The sequence below is a fragment of the Saccopteryx leptura genome, chromosome 1, assembly GCF_036850995.1.
Source record: "Saccopteryx leptura isolate mSacLep1 chromosome 1, mSacLep1_pri_phased_curated, whole genome shotgun sequence".
Lineage (NCBI taxonomy): Eukaryota > Metazoa > Chordata > Mammalia > Chiroptera > Emballonuridae > Saccopteryx > Saccopteryx leptura.
This window is the reverse complement of record NC_089503.1, coordinates 273,947,845-273,966,530: the sequence shown is the minus strand read 5'-3', so window position 1 is coordinate 273,966,530 and position 18,686 is coordinate 273,947,845. Positions and strand designations below refer to the sequence as shown.

Genomic DNA, 18,686 nt, shown 5'->3' with positions numbered 1-18,686 from the left:
GACACCTGGGCTTGTCTGCAGATTTCTCAGTTTTCACATGCATTTTAGCTCCTGTGCTTGGTTTTATTTTCTTCTACTAAATGGAATAATTTTACAATTATCTCAGAGATGGCAAATGGGTGATTAGAAGGTGCCAACTGGCCTCAGGGATTTTCTAAAACTTGGAATTAGCTGTCAAATTTTACGAACAGAAAGCTCACCATGGCCTCCCACTCCTTACATATGGTGTGCACTCCACAACTTCACCCGTTTGAATGGCTTGCCTGGCCCCTGTTGGGATCTGTGTTTGTGTTTCAGATGCATGGTCCTCTCTGGTTTGCACTGTACCACGTGTCCTGGAAAGGGTCTGTGGGTCAGAATATGCTGATTTGTTATAGCATATAGATTTAAGACCAGCTGAGGGAACATTCCTCTTATAGCTACTCTCCAGAAAGCTCTGTCCTCTGCATGTTTTAGCAATAGCTACTGGTGTGTTTAATATATCTATATTATATGGAGAGAGAATATATAGAAAAGAAATTATGCCTGTGCAATATTTATGTACCTATGTCCCAGTCTTCTGGGCCCCTGGAGGGTAAACTCCTTTCTTCCTATAATCTGTCATTTACTCCTTCTTTTCCCTAATCACAGTGAAGACCCAATCTTCACTTTCTTTGACCCCAGACCTCCAGCCTTTCCACTCATCTCAGTCCAGGGGCATGGAGGTAGGAAGTGGCCCCAACTATAAACGAAAAAGAGCAGTCAAAACAATGAGTTGTGAATGGTGAATATGGAAAGAAGCACACAGTTAGCTCTGACTTAAATGAAATATCTTCCTGATAGTATCAGCCATCTACTAGAAACTGTATCCTCTTCATCAACAGAAAAACTCCAATATTCAAGAAAAGGAGCCCTTTCTAAAATAACTTTTTAAAGAATAGAATAAATTTTACAAGTTTATAACTTATTTATTAATATTATAATTTATGATACAAACATTTTGTCATCTAAAAGTGATATTTTAATTTAGGAAACATACTTTCATTAAACTATTGGGCCTCAGAATAAACCATGTAGGGGAATAAAATCCTTTCAAAATTAAAAATTATATCAATAGATACTTTTAACCTCATGTGGATTTTAACAACTAAACAGTAAAACTTTTCCCTTAACATCAAAATCAAAGATGAGTGTATTTAATGTCATGATATAAATATGAGAACGTTAATTAATTCTTGTCTATGACAATATTCCAGTTGCATTACAAAAGTGTGTGTGTGTGTGTGTGTGTGTATATATACAACAATATATATATAACAAATATAAGTCAGATGTTAAATTTCTGCATTATTATCTTTTCCCTGAATCAATAACCTGCAAAATGTCTTTTTTGTTTGCTTGCTTTTATTCATGTTGCCTTGTAATCTTTAGGTATTTAGGCAGAAAAGAAAGAGAAGCACAACTGAGAAATACTTCAATTCTGAACAAATAAGAAGACTCTCGTTAGTTGCAATCTCTTTTGGCCGCTTCCCACAGGAGACAATGTGCTATGAAACAGTGAGCTGCCACTAACCCAATGGCTTACTCCCAGAAAAAAAAAGAACTATCATAGCGTCAGAAAAGACTAGACAGTTCGTCATCTGAAAGACAGGTCGCTCTCATCTGTAAAAATTAATCTGTTCCCTTGATATTCAGATATCAAAAATATTTGTGCTGAAAGAGAGATACCTATACTAGAATATGCTCATCTACCACTTTCTTTCCCTCCTCACAGAACTCTGCCAAATTCAACAGTTTAAATAGCACTTCGCATCTAATGCTGTTCTAACAATAATGGTCTTGAACGGAAACAATGGCTGTTTTGTTGAAACCATTTTAAAAAATCAAATATGTGATATTGTTTTAATAAAGAATTAAGGGTAAAAAAAACCAGTAACAAAAAAGAATTAAGGGTAATTAGGGATAATAGAATTCTTATACATTTTTTGACTGCCTACTGGGTTCAAAGTTCTTACCTCAATTTCCTTGTCTCATTGGACCCTGGTCTTCAGCAACTGGTCAGAAAAAATACTATCATGTCAGAGTAAAGAATTCTTAACTTGGGGGTGGGGGGCTGAAGATGGGGTGGTGGTGCCAGGAGATTCAGATAAAAAATTTATCACCCGAGGTTTCAATAGTTTCACTTCAAGTCCAGATTTTCACAAGGCTGGTTAGGAACCTTTTATAACCTATCTAGACAAAAGATTTGAGAATTTTAGGACCCAATAGCTTAAAACTATCCAAAAGCTTTAAAAATTGTCATAGTAAACTTTGTCCAGACCTTCAACCTTGGTGGTAATAACGTCAGAGTTTAAAGACTCTGGAAGCAATTTTTTTGTTCTTGGGGGGCTGGGTCCGAAGGTCAACTCGCAAAGCATCTCCCAGACTTGAGTGGCATGTGCCCGCTCCCTCGCCACACAGTGGTGCTCCTAACACTTGCACTATCCCAATCTTGCTTTAACACTCTAAAATCGTCATTTCTAAGAATAACATGAGTATGGCAGGTTATTTTCTCCCTCCACAAATTCAAGTTGCATAATTTGACATAAAATAATTTGGGGAAGAGATGACTGTCTTTCTACATGCCGAAAAGCTCTCACCGATTCAGTTTAAAACAGCCATGCTACATTTTCTTGATTATTCAATAAATTTCTTGGATCCCCCCACCCCCAACTGCAAGAATAAAACCATTCAGTTCCTTAAACACAGCAAACATGGATCAAATAGCTTTTACTCCATACTTACAAAATCCCCATCATCGTAAGTTTCTCAGTATTTTCCATCATCTTTATGCATTTTCATTTATTAATCTCAATATATTTTAATAGCACATATACGTTTTCAAAAAAACTCTTCCCTGGGGCCTACTGTCAGCTTTTTCTTCCTCAAATCTTTAAAAGTCTTAGCCGAGACATGATTTACAATATGCTTTTAACAAGTCATATGAAAATCTCCTTTTGTGCTTCATGTGGAGGACTGAGCCCCTCTGGATCGGGGAGAAAGCAGTCACATTCCAGTGGGGACGTCAGCTTGCAACACAGAAGCTCCAAAGCACTGTGTCACATGTTATAAATAAGAGAATTGCCCTGTGACAGCTATGGTTTGGAAGCATTAACATTTTCTTTGCAACTCTCCTTTTGAATCTTTTCAGTAATTTTCTCTAGTACAACTCACCCACCCAGGTACAACTTCCTGTGTCACTGACCTACATGCCACAATTAAAAGAAAGTCCAACCAACCATGGCAAAGGTTGCAGTCAACATTTAAGACAAAACAGACTCTTAGCAACTTAAAAAAATGTTGTAGTTCTCTCAGCACGGCATCTCCTTCAGCCCTGCCTCTCCCTACCCCCTCCCTCCACGTGAGTGGGTTACTTCACGTTGCATTAGGAATACGTGATGTGTGCTTTCCAGCGGCTGCATTTTAAGTGTGGTCTTCTCAACCATGAAAACAGTTATAAATTGTTCTCGGAACATCTTGGCACTCGGTTGTTTTTAGCTTTTCAAACAATAGGCACTGTTCACTCCCCTCCGTCTCAGTTCTTTATTCAGTGATCAGGCAGGACGCTGATGAAAGGCTAGTCACGGCTTTCCCCCATGGTGTCAGTGTGGTGGCATGTGATGGTTCACATGGGCTGTGTTTGATCCGAGAAAGCCCAGTCGCTGCTTATTCTTCCTTTGTTCTGTCATCTGGGGAAAAAGAGACAGTGTGTTGAGCTGATGTCCTCACTCTTCCTCAGGGCTGGACAGCCATTCCGGGTTGGGTTAACATTTCCCAAGGACCTACCGTCTGCCTGGCATCATACAGAATATATTTATTCAAAAAAGGGAAAATACTTTTAAAGTGAACTTCCATAAACAGAAAACAAAGCTCCCCCCTGTGGTTTAGAACAGGAACCATGGTTCTTTTACAGCGGTCTTAGCTTGTCACAGAATTGTCACCGTCACCATAGTCATTGTAACAGCTACCACATTTACTTCTGACATTACTTTTACAGATGCTAACAATTTTACGTGATGAAGGGGCTGATTACAGCATTGAATTGACAGAGACTAATGATGACCTGCCTTCCCAATGAGTTTAGTAATTACTCTGATGGTAGGAAACATAATTTTCTCTCAAAAAAAAAGTGCAAAGAGGCCTTTGTATTTTGGCGTTTGAGCCTTCCGCAGAAGAAGTGTCACACAAGCTGGGGACGTGGGTAAGTAGAAGCCTCTGCTTGCTGAGGTGTGGTTCTCACAGTACAACCTGCGGTTTCTTTATTGGAATTTTTTTAAGTTCCACAAGCTTGCTCCCAGGAATCTCTGATGTCCCCTGATTCAGTGTAGTGAACGGTCCCCACCTGCACCCAGCTCCATCTCCCGGAGCACACTGACCTGCTCCTTGAGCTCCGCCAGCTGACCTGACAGCTGTTTGACCAGGCTCATGGTAGATTCCAACTTCTCCTGCAAGTTCCGAATCTCATTTTGCTCACTGTCACCTTCATTGCTAACAAGGGACATGGCTCGCATCCGAGGAAACCAGTCCAAATTCTTCTCCTAAAAGGAAAGAAATGTTCAGGAACAAGGGAGTAAGTACAGAAGGGAGCCTTATGTTCTGTAAAGACTGTTTATAGGTGTTCATTATTATTAACATATAAATCAAAGTCTCCTGACACTCAAAGCAAAAGGTACTCTTTGGAGCCAAAGATGGGGAGGAGCTGAGGGTGGGAATGAAGTGGGGGGGGGGGTCAAACACTGGTCTTCATGAGCTGGGGGAAGATCTTAAATATTGCAAAAACCTTCCTATGGGCTCCCAGGGAGGTCCCGAATATAAATTTAGAACAGCCCCAAAGTGCACAAGCATTCAGTGAATCTCGATGAATGATGAGCTAGGATCAGGAGCCTGGGGGAGCAGACCCAGGTGTGAGTACAGTGTAAGTATGCACTCTCCCCGCCCCCCACCACAGGCACAAAAGAGAAAAGGGAGGAGGAATAGGAGGATGGCAAGAGGAATGTTTCAGTTCTAGCCACCCACGCTCTTACCTCCCACTTCCCCAAGACAGGCTCTAGCTGGCCGTAGGGAAGAGGGAAGTGGGAGGGCACGGCCCTGGGTTACTCTGTCTGCTCCCTCTGGAAACAGTTTATTGCAGTGGGGTGAGGCTTCAGCCAGACTTCCCTAGAGGGTGATATCTGCTACCACTTCTGTTTTTCTAGGTGGACTGAGTGGTGTGTGTGTGTATGTGTGTGTGTGTGTGTGTGTGTGTGTGTGTGTGCTCGCGCACGTGCGCGAGAGCTTCCTTCCATTGTGGTAGTAGAGGCAGGGTCCAACTCTCTTGGAAACTTCTGCCTGACTGCCTACCGTCAGAGAATCACTGTGCATTACTTATATTCCATTTTGAATCCTTCAAAAAAAAAAAAAAGCGTGCAAGGTAAATCGTATTGCCCCCATTTTACAAATGAGGAAAGAGGCGACCCCAGTAGTTTAATTACCTCTGTCACAACTAGGAAATGGGAGAGCTAGGATTTGAAGTCAGGTGTTTCCACCACTGATTAGGCATGTCAGCCTGTACCCCTATTTACCTATCTTTCTAAGTCACCTTCTCCCAACATCCCTAGAAGTGTGACCTTCCTGCTTGATTCCTTCAACTTCTGAAAATCCCCCTGCAGTGGCTACAAAGACTTCAGCCTGGAAGACCCTGAGGATGATAGCCAGCGGAGTGCTCTTCTCCCCTCAGGGTCTGTGGACAGATCCAACTTATCTGTCTCTGCATCTCATCCATCCCTTGGGTGGGTTCTGGTTTTTTTTTCTTTTTCTTTTTGGTAGTTGTCCTAGTGTGAGAATAACAAGTTCTTTATAATTCCCTAACCCCCCCCCCCCCACTGGCAATGAAAAGAGTTGATTAAGGATTAAGGAGAACACATATTAAAGGGTTTTAAACTGCATTTAAACAGCTGTAGCTAATTAGCATATCAAAGGAGAACGGTAATTTATTTTGAAATGCATAGTGACAGCCAGATTCATTCATCCAATCAATCCTTCCACACCTAATGCCGGGTATTTAGAGATGAAAACTGGGTAAGACAGGAGGTCTGCTCTCAACAAACTTGTGGCTTATGACAGCCTTCCGAGGAGAAAGGTGGACACTGCACTTTGTACATCAAAATACCCCTGGAATTGCTTGTTAAGATTGCAGATTTCAACTCCAGAGTTCCTCTTACCAAATCAGAACCTCCTAGGGGTCATGCACTAAAGTTTAAGAACTCTGATCTATGAAAACAGAGAAGAGAGATGGTAACTCCTGGGGCAGTGGCAGAGCAGGGAGAAGGAGTGAAAGGCAAGGAGCTGAAATAGCTGGTATGGAAAATGAGAAGCCAAACAGTGGCCCTTTAAGTGCCTGCTGGGCAGGATGGACAGCCCAGTGGAGTGGGAGACCAGGCCTTGTGGTGACCCCTGCAAAGAGTTTTGTTTACCAACAGCCCAGGTGGGTGTGCAGTTGAGGCAGAGAGCTGGACCAGTAGAGGATGGTGTGTCTCCGGGAATGAGCAACAGAAAGACAGGTGCAGGGAAGCTGGGAGTGTCAGCAAAGCAGTGATTGGAGTGAAGAGCATGACTGGTAGGAAGAATGGAGAAAAGACCTGTGATAAAGTTTCTATAAGCACTGAATCTTTTCCACAATTCAATCAACTCTGGTTCTCTTATCTCTTTAGTATGTGAATTGTGTATAGTCTTATCTATTATCTGAAGTTTGCAAATGAAGAAACTGAGGCTAGCAAATGTTTTAGCTGGGATCCCAACCCAGATCTGTGTGTATCAACATTGCTTGGTAAGACTTGGAGACTGTGAATAAAAAGTGGAATAATAAATTTTAAAATTCTAAGATTAGAAAAACTTCAGAAAATGAAAATTCTATGATGAGAGAGGGTCCCTTAAATCTGATAAAATATTGGTGAGTCAAGGAGTTGGTATTTAATGGGTACAGAGTTTTATTTGGAGAAAATGAAAATTTTCTGGAGGTGGACGGTGGTGATGGCCACATAACAATGCAAACATACTTAGAGCCACAGAATTATACTCCAGATGATTAATTCTATGTTGTGCATACCGGAAAGTTCTGTCCGTTTTTGGAATAAAACAAAATACAAATTTTTCTTATCATCAATAAAGTTTATTAAATAATATAACTGCCATAATTATTAATGATTTCTTGCCAGCGTAAGGGCAATTTGTATATCCCATTTTTGAAAACTGTTTTATCTTTTGATGCGAAAAATTTGAACCAGTGCTTGTTTGATATCTTCTTCATTTTTGAATTTTTTGCCCCTCAATAGATTTTGTAAAGACAAAAACAAGTGATAGTCAGAGGGTGCTAAGTCCGGGGAATATAGTGGATGCGACAGACATGCTTCTGTAGCATTTCTTCCTTGTTGAAATTCGTAAAAATTACAGTGGCGTAAATGAACTTTATCAGTAGCCATGGGTACACTATCGCTTCACACATAAGACTAATGTGAATCAACTTTGTTTTAGTTAATTTGCTACGTCAGTATGTATACATTAAGTGATAAAAATATGCGCCAAATAAACATGTGCTTACGTGTCGAAACTTGTTGTGATAGAAACGGACAGAACTTTCCGGTAGACCTTATATTACAATTTAAAAAAAGAATTACTGAATTTTCAGAGGTGAATCTTTTTTTTTTTTTTTTAACAGAGACAGTGAGAGAGTCAGAGAGAGGGACAGATAGGAACAGACAGACAGGAACGAAGAGAGATGAGAAGCATCAATCATTAGTTTTTCATTGCAACACCTTAGTTGTTCATTGATTGCTTTCTCATATGTGCCTTGACCGTGGGGCTACAGCAGACCGAGTAACCCCTTGCTCAAGCCAGTGACCTTGGGTCCAAGCTGGTGAGCTTTGCTCAAACCAGAGGAGCCCACACTCAAGCTGGCGACCTCGAGGTCTTGAACCTGGGTCCTCCACATCCCAGTCCAACACTCTATCCACTGTGCCACTGCCTGGTCAGGCAGAGGTGAACCTTTAGAATGAATCATACACAAAGTCCTTGAAGTTATCCTGAAGGAGGTCAGTGGTTGGGATGGATGAGGAGGCTGTGGGCGGCCCTGGGCCAGAATCTGTGATGAAATGTACAGGAGTGACCAGGAAGTATTATAGGACAGCGATGTGGAAGGCTTGCAAAATGCATTTTCATAGGAGGGTGCAGATATGGGGATGTCTTCATGATGGGAAGCAGAGTCCACTGACTCTCTTCTAGGGAACAAAGGCTGTTGCCACCAGCTGACTAACAGAGAAGAGGCTCCCTTAGGGAGAGCCAAAAAGGCAGCAGTTTGGAAGAGGACAGTTGGTCTACAGCAGGATGGACTCCGGGAGCCTGATGGAACAGAAGGGGTTGAGAGCCTGAGCTAGCTGTGCCTGCGGACAGGCGATACCAGATAACATAGTGGTACTCAAGATGTGGATGGTGAAGACATCAACTTTCAGGAAGTTTCCAAAAGAAACAGAGGCCGACTGTTGTTCTGTTGCTTAGTGAGCAAACGGTAACTGAGCCAAAGAGAACATGGGTGAGAATTGTGACATTGCCTCCAAAGAAATGCTACTGCAGGTTTCCTAGTCTCTGGCTTTTGGGCAAACAACCACAGCTCTGGGGGACAATCACCCCAGCCTTTGGGCCACAGGACTCTCTTTCCTTGCACATTCTTTCTTCCCTTGTTCCTTTGTTCCTCCATTCATTTACTAATTCTTACTGTGTTTTCTATGTCTGTGCTAGGCACTGGGAAAACAATAGTGAACAAAACCCAGCACAATTCTCATGCTCATGGACTTGACAGTCTATGTGGAGAGAAAGACCTCCATCAAAGGAGGATGAAAACAACAGCAAGCTGTGCGTACAGGCCAGGGAGGGGAAGGACACGACAGGCTCTCCCACCCTTTCTCTTAGTCCCCAAACTGCATCCTCTCTTTTAACACTCCTGGTTTTTCTCATCTTTCTTTCACCGCCAATATCTTTCTGTTTTGATTATTTGCTTGTTTCTCAAGTCTTTTCCCTGCTACTTTTGTGTTTTTTTTTTCTTTCATTCTTCTCTGTCAATTGACCATAATCTGAAATTAAATAAAAAATGTGTAATTATGTTTTTCCCCATATTGAATGCTCTGTGGTTCCTTTTCTTAATTTTTAAGGAATTTGACTCGAATGTCTTACACCTCTCATTAAAATGGAAAAACAAAACCCACCAACCTAAATTGATTGTTTCTGTACTCCTTTTACAAATAAAGCCAGTCTTTTTTTTTCTTTTAATTCAGTGAGAGGAGGGGAGGCAGAGGTAGATTCCCGAATGTGCCTCAACTGGGATCCACCTAGCAAGCCCACTAGGGGGCAATGCTTTGCCCTTCTGGAGCATTGCTCTGTTGCTCAGTGCCCAGGGACAACTTGCTCCAATCAAGCCATGGCTGCAGGAGAGGAAGAGAAAGAAAGAGAGAGAGGGAGAGAGAGAGAGAGAAAGAAATGAAGGGATGGGGTGGAGAAACAGATGGGCTCTTCTCTTCTGTGCCCCGACCAGGAATCAAACCTGCGACTTCCACATGCCGGGTGGCACTGAGCCAACTGGCCAGAGCCATAAAGCCAGTCTTTTAAAACTAATTTTTGTAACTGATGTTTCTTCAAGTATATCCTTTTCACCAAAATTAACTCTAATACAATTGTATTCTTAGACTAAATACTACACACGCTTTTTCACTGACAGTGGCTCCCAATGAAATACTCGGAAGTTCCTCTCCCAGTCTAACGGCACCACAAGCGGCCTCCATGGAAGGCTCAACCTGAGCAGCGTTAAGACAGTTGAGACCAGGACTTGAGCCTAAGCTGGAACCACAGGACAGACATGCAGAACAGTGACCAGTGAACAGGACACCACTTCCCCACAGTGTTGACTGGTAATGTGTCTGCCCCCTAACAAAGCAGTTAGACCTGGTTTGTTATTTCACGTTACTCAGACATGCTGTGTAGATCTCGTGATCATGATTACCAGATTCCCATGTTGACTTTGGTTAGTCAATATGAAATCATTTCCTTATTTCACCAGGAATGAAAATGTTTAACCACAGCGTAGTCTCAAATCAGAGAAGTTGCAGATTAACTGTTAGACACTGAGGTTACAATGTGAGATCCTAGTGACTTGGTGGGTGGAAATTCAGAGCTTCTTGAGGGTTCTAAAATGTAAAGCCTGGAGATGAACTCGTCAGGGCTCTGAAAAGGGATAGCAGAGCATGCTAACCACAACACTCTTGCTATCCCTACACTCTAATAATAATGTATCTTTCTAGATGACTAGAAGATGAATAGACAGAAGTGTAAAAATCTTTCTAATAGTACTTCTAGCAGTCAGATCAATTTTACTTGTTTAATTTTATAGTTATTCAATAAAATGACTAGGTTGTTGGTGTTAGTCAAAGCCTTGCTGTGCCTTGTTTTCATATATGGTTCTTAAATGTGATACCCCATTTATGGGAAAGAAGCAATGTGGTATAATGCAAAGAACACTGAGCTAGGACTTAGGACTCCTGGGTTCTGGTTTTAGCTCAACCAAAAAGTAGCTATGTGATATAAGAGGGAGAAAAAGCCTTACTCTCTGAGTCCCAGTCTCCTCATTGGTAAAACCAGCATGTTATCCTAGGTGTCAGTCTCTATGTCTCTTCCAGCTTGTCATTTTGGGAACTATGAATTCAAGGCAAATTTCAAAAATCAAATTGCTGAGACAAAGCTCGGGTTTGCCAAGTGAGTGAACAGAAACAGCATTTAGGCTAGAAGCAAGCTTGAAACCACAGAACCCAAGCTCAGCATAATATAAATGCTCAAGCTGAAACCTAGAACATTTAGGTTTCCTTGAGGTCTTACAACAAAGTAGCAGATGTCCATGAACTTGACTGCCACTTCCAGACAAGTGCTTCCAAATTACGTACTGGAAGAGCTCTCATAATCCATTCCTCTTGATGCTTAATAACCACGGGCTTAAGAACATGTAAAGACTTCAGTAATTTCTCTCCACATCAGAATGAGATGTAAAAGTTATGAGACTGATTTCAGTGAGCGGAACACTGGCAACATCGTCCTATGTCTTTTTTTTTTTATTATTTTATTTTCATTTTTCTGAAGCTGGAAACGGGGAGGCAGTCAGACAGACTCCCGCATGCGCTCGACCAGGATCCACCTGGCATGCCCACCAGGGGGCGATGCTCTGCCCCTCTGGGGCATCGCTCTGTTGCGTCCAGAGCCATTCTAGCGCCTGAGGCAGAGGTCACAGAGCCATCCCCAGTGCCTGGGCCATCTTTGCTCCAATGGAGCCTTGCTGTGGGAGGGGAAGAGAGAGACAGAGAGGAAGGAGAGGGGGAGGGGTGGAGAAGCAAATGGGCACTTCTCCTGTGTGCCCTGGCCGGGAATCAAACCCGGGACTCCTGCACGCCGAGCTGACGCTCTACCGCTGAGCCAACTGGCCAGGGCCATCCTATGTCTTTTGAACTCTATAAGATACACATCAAAAGTTGCCAGCATGTAAGCAAAAGAGAGAGCAAGCATTGTAGTTCTGTATCACAGTCAATCCCCCATTTGTTGGTGGCCTAGCAAGTGTCAGGTGCTCTGTCATGCTAGAGCCAATACCCAAAAATTCCATAAGCAGAGACTGTGAACATCCCCACTTTACAGATGATAACACCGAGGCAGGAAGAGTATTACCGTATTTCTCCATGTATAAGATGCACCTTTTCCCAAAATTTTGGGGATCTAAAAACTGAGTGCGTCTTATACAGTGGTTATAGAATTTTTTTTTACTTGCATTTCCCGCTTTTTCGCGCTTGTTTTTGTGCTCATTGTTGAAGACAGTGATTCGTCATCAGACACAGATGAGGGCAAGCTAATGGATTGGAGTTTTAACAGTGATGAGTTGTATGAATTTTATGATGCATAAAGCCTGAGTTCAGTAACTTTATGTAATACATTTTTTTTTTCAAATTTCGGGTCCCAAAATTAAGGTGCGTCTTATATGTGGGATTGTCTTATACCTGGGGGAATACGGTAGTTATTTGCCTAAGGTGACATAAGTGTATAAGTGTTACAAGTGGCTGGGACAGGCTTTGGCCTCTAGGTGCTTAGCTTCTGAACTTGTCAAAGGAAATAGAGACTACAATGAAAAAAATACACACATATATATATAAAACTTGAACCCGCTGGATTACTTCTTCTGGGATATGCTAAAAGTTTATTTACTGAACATCAGAAATGAACCCTCTAGGCATTATATCAGAGATGCGCATGCTGGTGCTGATGGAAATACATCGACACTTAACATTCACTGCGATTTTGCAGAGTGCTCCAAAATATTGCTCATGAAGGGGTAACACGTTGAACACACCACGCATTGTATCGCATTGGAATATAAACAGACCATTTCATATCTTTCACCTCTGCTTCCAGCCTCTGTGTTTAGAATATGCTGTCACATGACCATCTGCTAAGGTTTTTCTTCGGAGCCTTGTATTTCACTGCATTTCCCATTCTAAAATCATCTGCACAGCTCCCTAGGTTGACAAGCATACCCATTCCTCAAGGCCTCAGTATGATGCAACACATTTCCCTCTTCGCACTTCTGGTTTGAAAAGGTCTACAGAAGTGGTTCTCAAAAGGAATCCTGGCGATGCTGACACTGCCTACTTACTGGAAGGTCCTCGAGGAAAAGACACCATTCCTGCTCTCCTGGAACTTCCCACTTAGGAAAATGAGCTGGACAAGGGTTCTTTCTGAAGTCAAAGGAGTCGGTCGGGTTAAGAGAGAGTGCTTCATGTCCCTCAACCCAGACTCTGCTCAATGAAGTAGGGGCAGGTGGGCTTCTAACCCTTATACCAACACGGTGGCCTTGCCAGCAGATTAGGCATTAACCAGTGGTGGGATTCAAATAATTTAACAACCAGTTCTCTGCCCTAATAACCATTTTAAGTATAAAAAAATGATATATCAAAAGGTATTTATTATTTCATCCATTTAATACTTAAATAAGAACAATACAAAAGGTTCACAAAACTAGATTATAAAAGTTTAAAATATTAATGAAAAAAATATTAAATACTATCTGACAAAAAACAATAAACTGTTCTTGAAGATATTTCTTTTCTTTCTTCTTTTTTTTACAGGGACAGAGAGAGAGTCAGAGAGAAAGATAGACAAGGACAGACAGGAACAGAGAGAGAGATGAGAAGCATCAATCATCAGTTTTTCATTTGTGACACCTTAGTTGTTCATTGATTGCTTTCTCATATGTGCCTTGACCACGGGCCTTCAGCAGACCGAGTAACCCCTTGCTCAAGCCAGCGACCTTGGGTCCAAGCTGGTGAGCTTTTTTTGCTCAAGCCAGATGAGCCCACGCTCAAGCTGTCGACCTCGGGGGTCTCGAATCTGGGTCCTCCACATCCCAGTCCAACATTCTATTCACTGTGCCACTGCCTGGTCAGGCAAAGATATTTCCAATGACAACTTGTCACCCTCTGGTTGTTTGGCTCTTTTTCTCTTTATGTTATATGTCTGTTTACTGAAGTAACAAACACAGGGACATAAAATATAATATTTTATTAGAGGCATAATGAGTTTTATAAAATAAATAAATATTACATGTATAGTTCTGACAAATTTTTTTCACCTATGGACAGAATAAATATTACGACAGGTGCTTAGAATACACTGTTGTGCAGATAAATGTTAAAAAAGAGTAAGGAATGTAAATTTGTGATTTCCACATTGGGCAGCTACCCAGGCACCCACCTTAGAGAGAACCCCGATTACAAGTGTCATTTTAACAACCAGTTCGCTGAACTCAACAAAAAATTACGTATCAGTTCTGCTGAACCGGTGCTAACTGGCTGACTCCCACCACTGGCATTAGCTCAGAAATTTAAGGGACACTCATAATACTGTCAATCTGGGTTTCTAGCCTCATTCCTAGAAACATGCCACATGTTAATGACAAGTATTACTCAGTGAGGGCAACAAGAAGGTTGTTCTCACAGGAGTCCACAGGCAGGTCTTGGGTTCATGTGGAAGGGAAGAGGGGATGGAAAACATACTGTTGTCTGACAAATGTAGGGACTGGAGGCAGGAGAAAGGATCCAGCTATGTCCTTTAAAATTAAAACCCAATCCCTGGATTGACAAATAAGTGGTACATTTTTTTCTAAAATGTGCATCAAAATAGCTTTCTGGGCCCTGGCAGGTTGGATCAGTGGTAGAGTGTCAGCCTGGCATGCAGAAGTCCCGGGTTCGATTCCCGGCCAGGGCACACAGGAGAAGCGCCCATCTGCTTCTCCACCCCTCCCCCTCTCCTTCCTCTCTGTCTCTCTCTTTCCCTCCTGCAGCGAGGCTCCATTGGAGCAAAGATGGCCTGGGCGCTGGGGATGGCTCCTTGGCCTCTGCCTCAGGCACTAGAGTGGCTCTGGTTGCAACAGAGCGACGCCCTGGAGGGGCAGAGCATTGCCCCCTGGTGGGCAGAGCATCGCCCCCTGGTGGGCGTGCCGAGTGGATCCCGGTAGGCGCATGCGGGAGTCTGTCTGACTGTCTCTCCCATTTCCAGCTTCAGAAAAATACAAAAAAAAAAAAAAAATAGCTTTCTGTAAGTCCTGTCTGATATTTTGATAGGATAGGACTCTGCTGAAATTTCTCTCAAATATAATCATTATATTCATCTCTATCAAATGCAACTTATTAGAAGAAGAATTAATAATAATACACATATAGGCCCTGGCCAGTTGGCTAAGCAGTAGAGCATCGGCCTGGTGTGTGGAAATCCTGGGTTCAATTCTCAGTCAGGGCACACAAGAGAAGCACCCATCTGCTTCTCCACCCTTCCCCCTCTCCTTTCTCTCTATCTCTCCCTTCTCCACCCGCAGCCAAAGCTCCAGTGGAGCAAAGTCGGCCCAGGTGCTGAGGACGGCTCCATGGCCTCTGCCTCAGGCACTAGAATGGCTCCGGCTGCAACGGAGCAAAGGCCCAGATGGGCAGAGCATCGCCCCCTGGTGGGCATGCCGGTGGATCCCGGTCAAGCACCTGTGGGAGTTGTTTGCCTCCCTGCTTCTAACTTCAGAAAAATACAAAAATAATAATAATAATAATACACTTATAAAAAAATAATAAATTTATATGTAGAGCTCAAGGAAACCACACACACACACACACACACACACACACACACACAATCTATACAGAAAATACTGTTTCTCAAAAAAAAAAAAAATTCCCAGAAATTTTATAACCCTAACTAGACTCAAATGTAACACAATAACAAATGGAATTAGACTCTCTTTCAGTGACCGCACCTGTTGCCATTTGAACTTCACTGTCTTTTTCCTCACATCTATGTGCGTGTGCATATATATAGCACATACAGGTCTGTCTCCCACAAACCTGTAGCAGGTAAACCTTGCAAAAGACTACCTAAATTTCTCCATTGGGATAAAATAAAATGCTTTCTTTTTTCTTTGAGAGCTAACTGTTTAATGAATAGTCACCAAATCTCAAAATTATTATATAGGGTAGCGCAGTGAAGGAACCAACACAGGGTTATCAATCATGACAGCTTTACCTGCCATAATGTGATTAAACTGAATTTGCAGTTGGCCAGCTCACCAGCTGATTTTTTTTCTTTTTTTTAACTGGTCCCTGATATTAAGACATTTTATCAAACTGTGATTTTAATATGTTTAGCCTATCCTTATATATTTTCCCTTGTCATGAAAATACGAGCAGAGGACGAGAGCTGGTGGTTTTCACGTGTGTCTCCTTTGGGCTAGCAGCATCAACATCACTGGGAAATGGTCAGAAACACAAATTCTCTGACCACATTCCAGACCTACAGAATCAGAAGCTTTAAGTTTGGGACCCAGTAACCTGTGTTTTAACAAGCCCTAAAGGTGATTCTGAAGTGTATTAAAGTTTGAGAACAATCACTCTAGATAATTCAAGACCAAACCAGTGATATCTTAACATTATCAATCAATGGATGAACTTTAAAGAAAAATCCTTAACTGGACTCATGTTACACATTGATTGAATAATCATATAATTTGCTGGCTAAACAAGGACACATTTGAGCATGAAAGAAATGTTATTAAAAACTTTGTAGCAACAAAGGTATAACCAGGACTGTTCCAGTGAAAACTATGGTCCCTCTGGGTTCCAGTAAAATCTGGACTATAATTTATGGTACCTGGATGAACAAGTTAGGAGAATTAAAGAGTTCTGGATCAGTATCTGGCAGCCTCTATAGATTAGAAAATTACATTTATGTATGTAAATTGCTGAGAGAATGATTATCAGGTGCTACCTACTAGGAATCCGTAAGTTATTTTGGTCACTTGTAAATTACCTTTAAAAATGGGTTTTGAGATATTTTTCATGGGAGTATTTTGTACCTAACAATCTCATTTCATTATGTCTCATTCTTTCTTTTTTCTTTTAAAGTGGATAGATATTAATAATCCTCTGAAATTTCTCCTAATTCCAATGACCTTCTCTAAATAATTAATTTTTCCCTTAGTTTTTTGGATTTTTAAAAAAATATATCATCACTGGCCTTTCTACCAGCCTCTGAGTTGTTTCAAAAGTCTGTCACCAAAAGCGGGAGCATGGTCATGATAAAAACCTGGAGTGGCTCTTTTTGGGTTAGCACAATACCAAGACCTAATAATAAATTCAAAGTTGGACCAAGATGACGTGCCAAGTTGCACCTAAGAAATCTTACACTCAGGCCAAACTTTTCGTTAGCATCAAAGAGCTAACATGTCTTCACTGGATTCTTTTAATAGGACATCATCTGGATTGAAGGTAGTTGAATAAAAAAAAACTATGAATTGAGTCCAAACCAATATGTTTTTTTTGGAATAGAGGCAAGCAGGGTGTGATGTTGAAATGGGACTGAACTCTTGGTTAGATGATAGCATTGTAGAGTAGAGCAGTGACCACTGTCTCGCGGGCTCTGGAACTTGGAACAAGTACAGGACGGTGCACAGCTTGAAAAGAACCTTACCACAGCTGCCAATGCATCTACAGCCGACTATCTGGGTCCACAGACAATGTAGTTCTGAACATACTGAGCCCAGCACACAGGTGATGCACACAGCCCTGCCCAGCAGCTGGCATATGTGAGAAGAAATGAGGTCATTTCAAGTAGGATGTATAGGAGAAACTTCAACCGGGGCAGAGCTATGCTATGGGCTTCCCAGGACACAGTGAGGCTGACAGAAGAGTCTGGTATACTTCAATTCCAGAAGATGGTAGTGGCTCTTTTTGAACAATGGTTCCTAGGCTGATTATAATGGTAAGATGCCAAGACAGAAAAGGTACAAACTTTTCATTAACAGGAATTGCAGCTATGAGTTCCAGAGAGTTCGACACAAATGCTATGTAGAAACAATCATTTGTCATTTCCATGCAATTTCACAAATACCCCAACTTCTCAACTCACGCTCTTCAGGTTTTATGCATTTTCCCCATTTTTCCGTAATTGAAACATTTCCCTGGTTATTTGTTTTTACAGAGTGGCAATCTGATAGGAGACTTGAAAAAACTGAAAGAGATACTGACACAATTCCTACATGTAAAACTAGTTTCTGACACATGATGGAGCCAGTCGATAAAATGCTATAATGCCTGGTTATGACCGGCTGTTGCACAGAGGTGCTCCCTGCTCATGAAAACTGCCCTGAGACGCTTTGTATAACTGCTTCCTAATTTACATTTTTATCTTGCCTCCTCAATTAGGGGATGCCACCTTGAGAGTTGAAACCATGTCATATAGATACATGTTAACGTCCCCTAGACCAGTGGTCCCCAACCTTTTATGGGCCACAGACCAGTTTAATGTCAGAAAATATTTTCACGGACCAGCCTTTAGGGTGGGACAGATAAATGTATCACGTGACCGAGACAAGCGTCCAGAGTGAGTCTTAGATGGATGTAACAGAGAGAATCTGGTCATTTTTTAAAAATAAAACATCATTCACACTTAAATATAAATAAAACGAAAATAATATAAGTTATTTATTCTTTCTCTGCAGACCGGTACCAAATGGCCCAAGGATCGGTACCGGTCCACGGCCCAGGGGTTGGGGACCACTGCCCTAGAGCAGCTTGGGCAATTTTCACCCACATTTCTCTTCCCACTTGCTTATTCCTCCATTGCCTTCCTCACCCCTGCTGACCTCCCAGGTTCATCACCCTCCCTGATGGGACACTGTTTTAGAGTAAATAATTCGACTGGTCTTTGTCCCTGGTATCTAAGGGAAGACTCTAAATCCACGGAATTTCCTAAATGATAGAAATGTCTTTGTTATTTACGAGTTCCCTGGTTCACAACTGAGTTTATCCTAGTGAGATGATACCTAGTGGGCCCTTAGATAGCTTCAGCATGGGTGTTAGTCACCAGAAAGACCAAGTACAAATGGTTAGAGGGTTGGAGCAAAACCAACCTTCAGGGGTGGGGAAGGAGGCTGAGGATTAAGTTCAATCAGTGGCCCTGCCTGATTCAATCCATCAGGCCCATGTAATAAAAGCCTAATAAAAACTTTGAATACTGAGGCTCAGTGGGACTTTCTGGTCGGTAAGCACGCCGGTGTGCAGAAAATGTCATGTACCTAG

The 18,686-nt window shown here is 41.9% G+C and overlaps 1 protein-coding gene across 2 annotated transcripts in view; it reads right to left on the bottom strand.

Annotated features, from left to right (window-relative positions):
* Window positions 1-1,506: 1,506 nt before the first annotated feature.
* The window catches only part of ITPR2 (inositol 1,4,5-trisphosphate receptor type 2), a 527,270-nt gene continuing 510,090 nt past the window's right edge, over window positions 1,507-18,686 (bottom strand). For both annotated transcript variants that reach the window (XM_066354092.1, XM_066354101.1), the window contains 2 exons: window positions 4,395-4,556; window positions 1,507-3,707 (listed from right to left, as the gene is read on the bottom strand). In XM_066354092.1, the coding sequence (XP_066210189.1) occupies window positions 3,621-3,707; window positions 4,395-4,556 (249 nt within the window). In that variant the 3' untranslated portion in view covers window positions 1,507-3,620. The remainder of the gene's footprint in view (window positions 3,708-4,394; window positions 4,557-18,686) is intronic.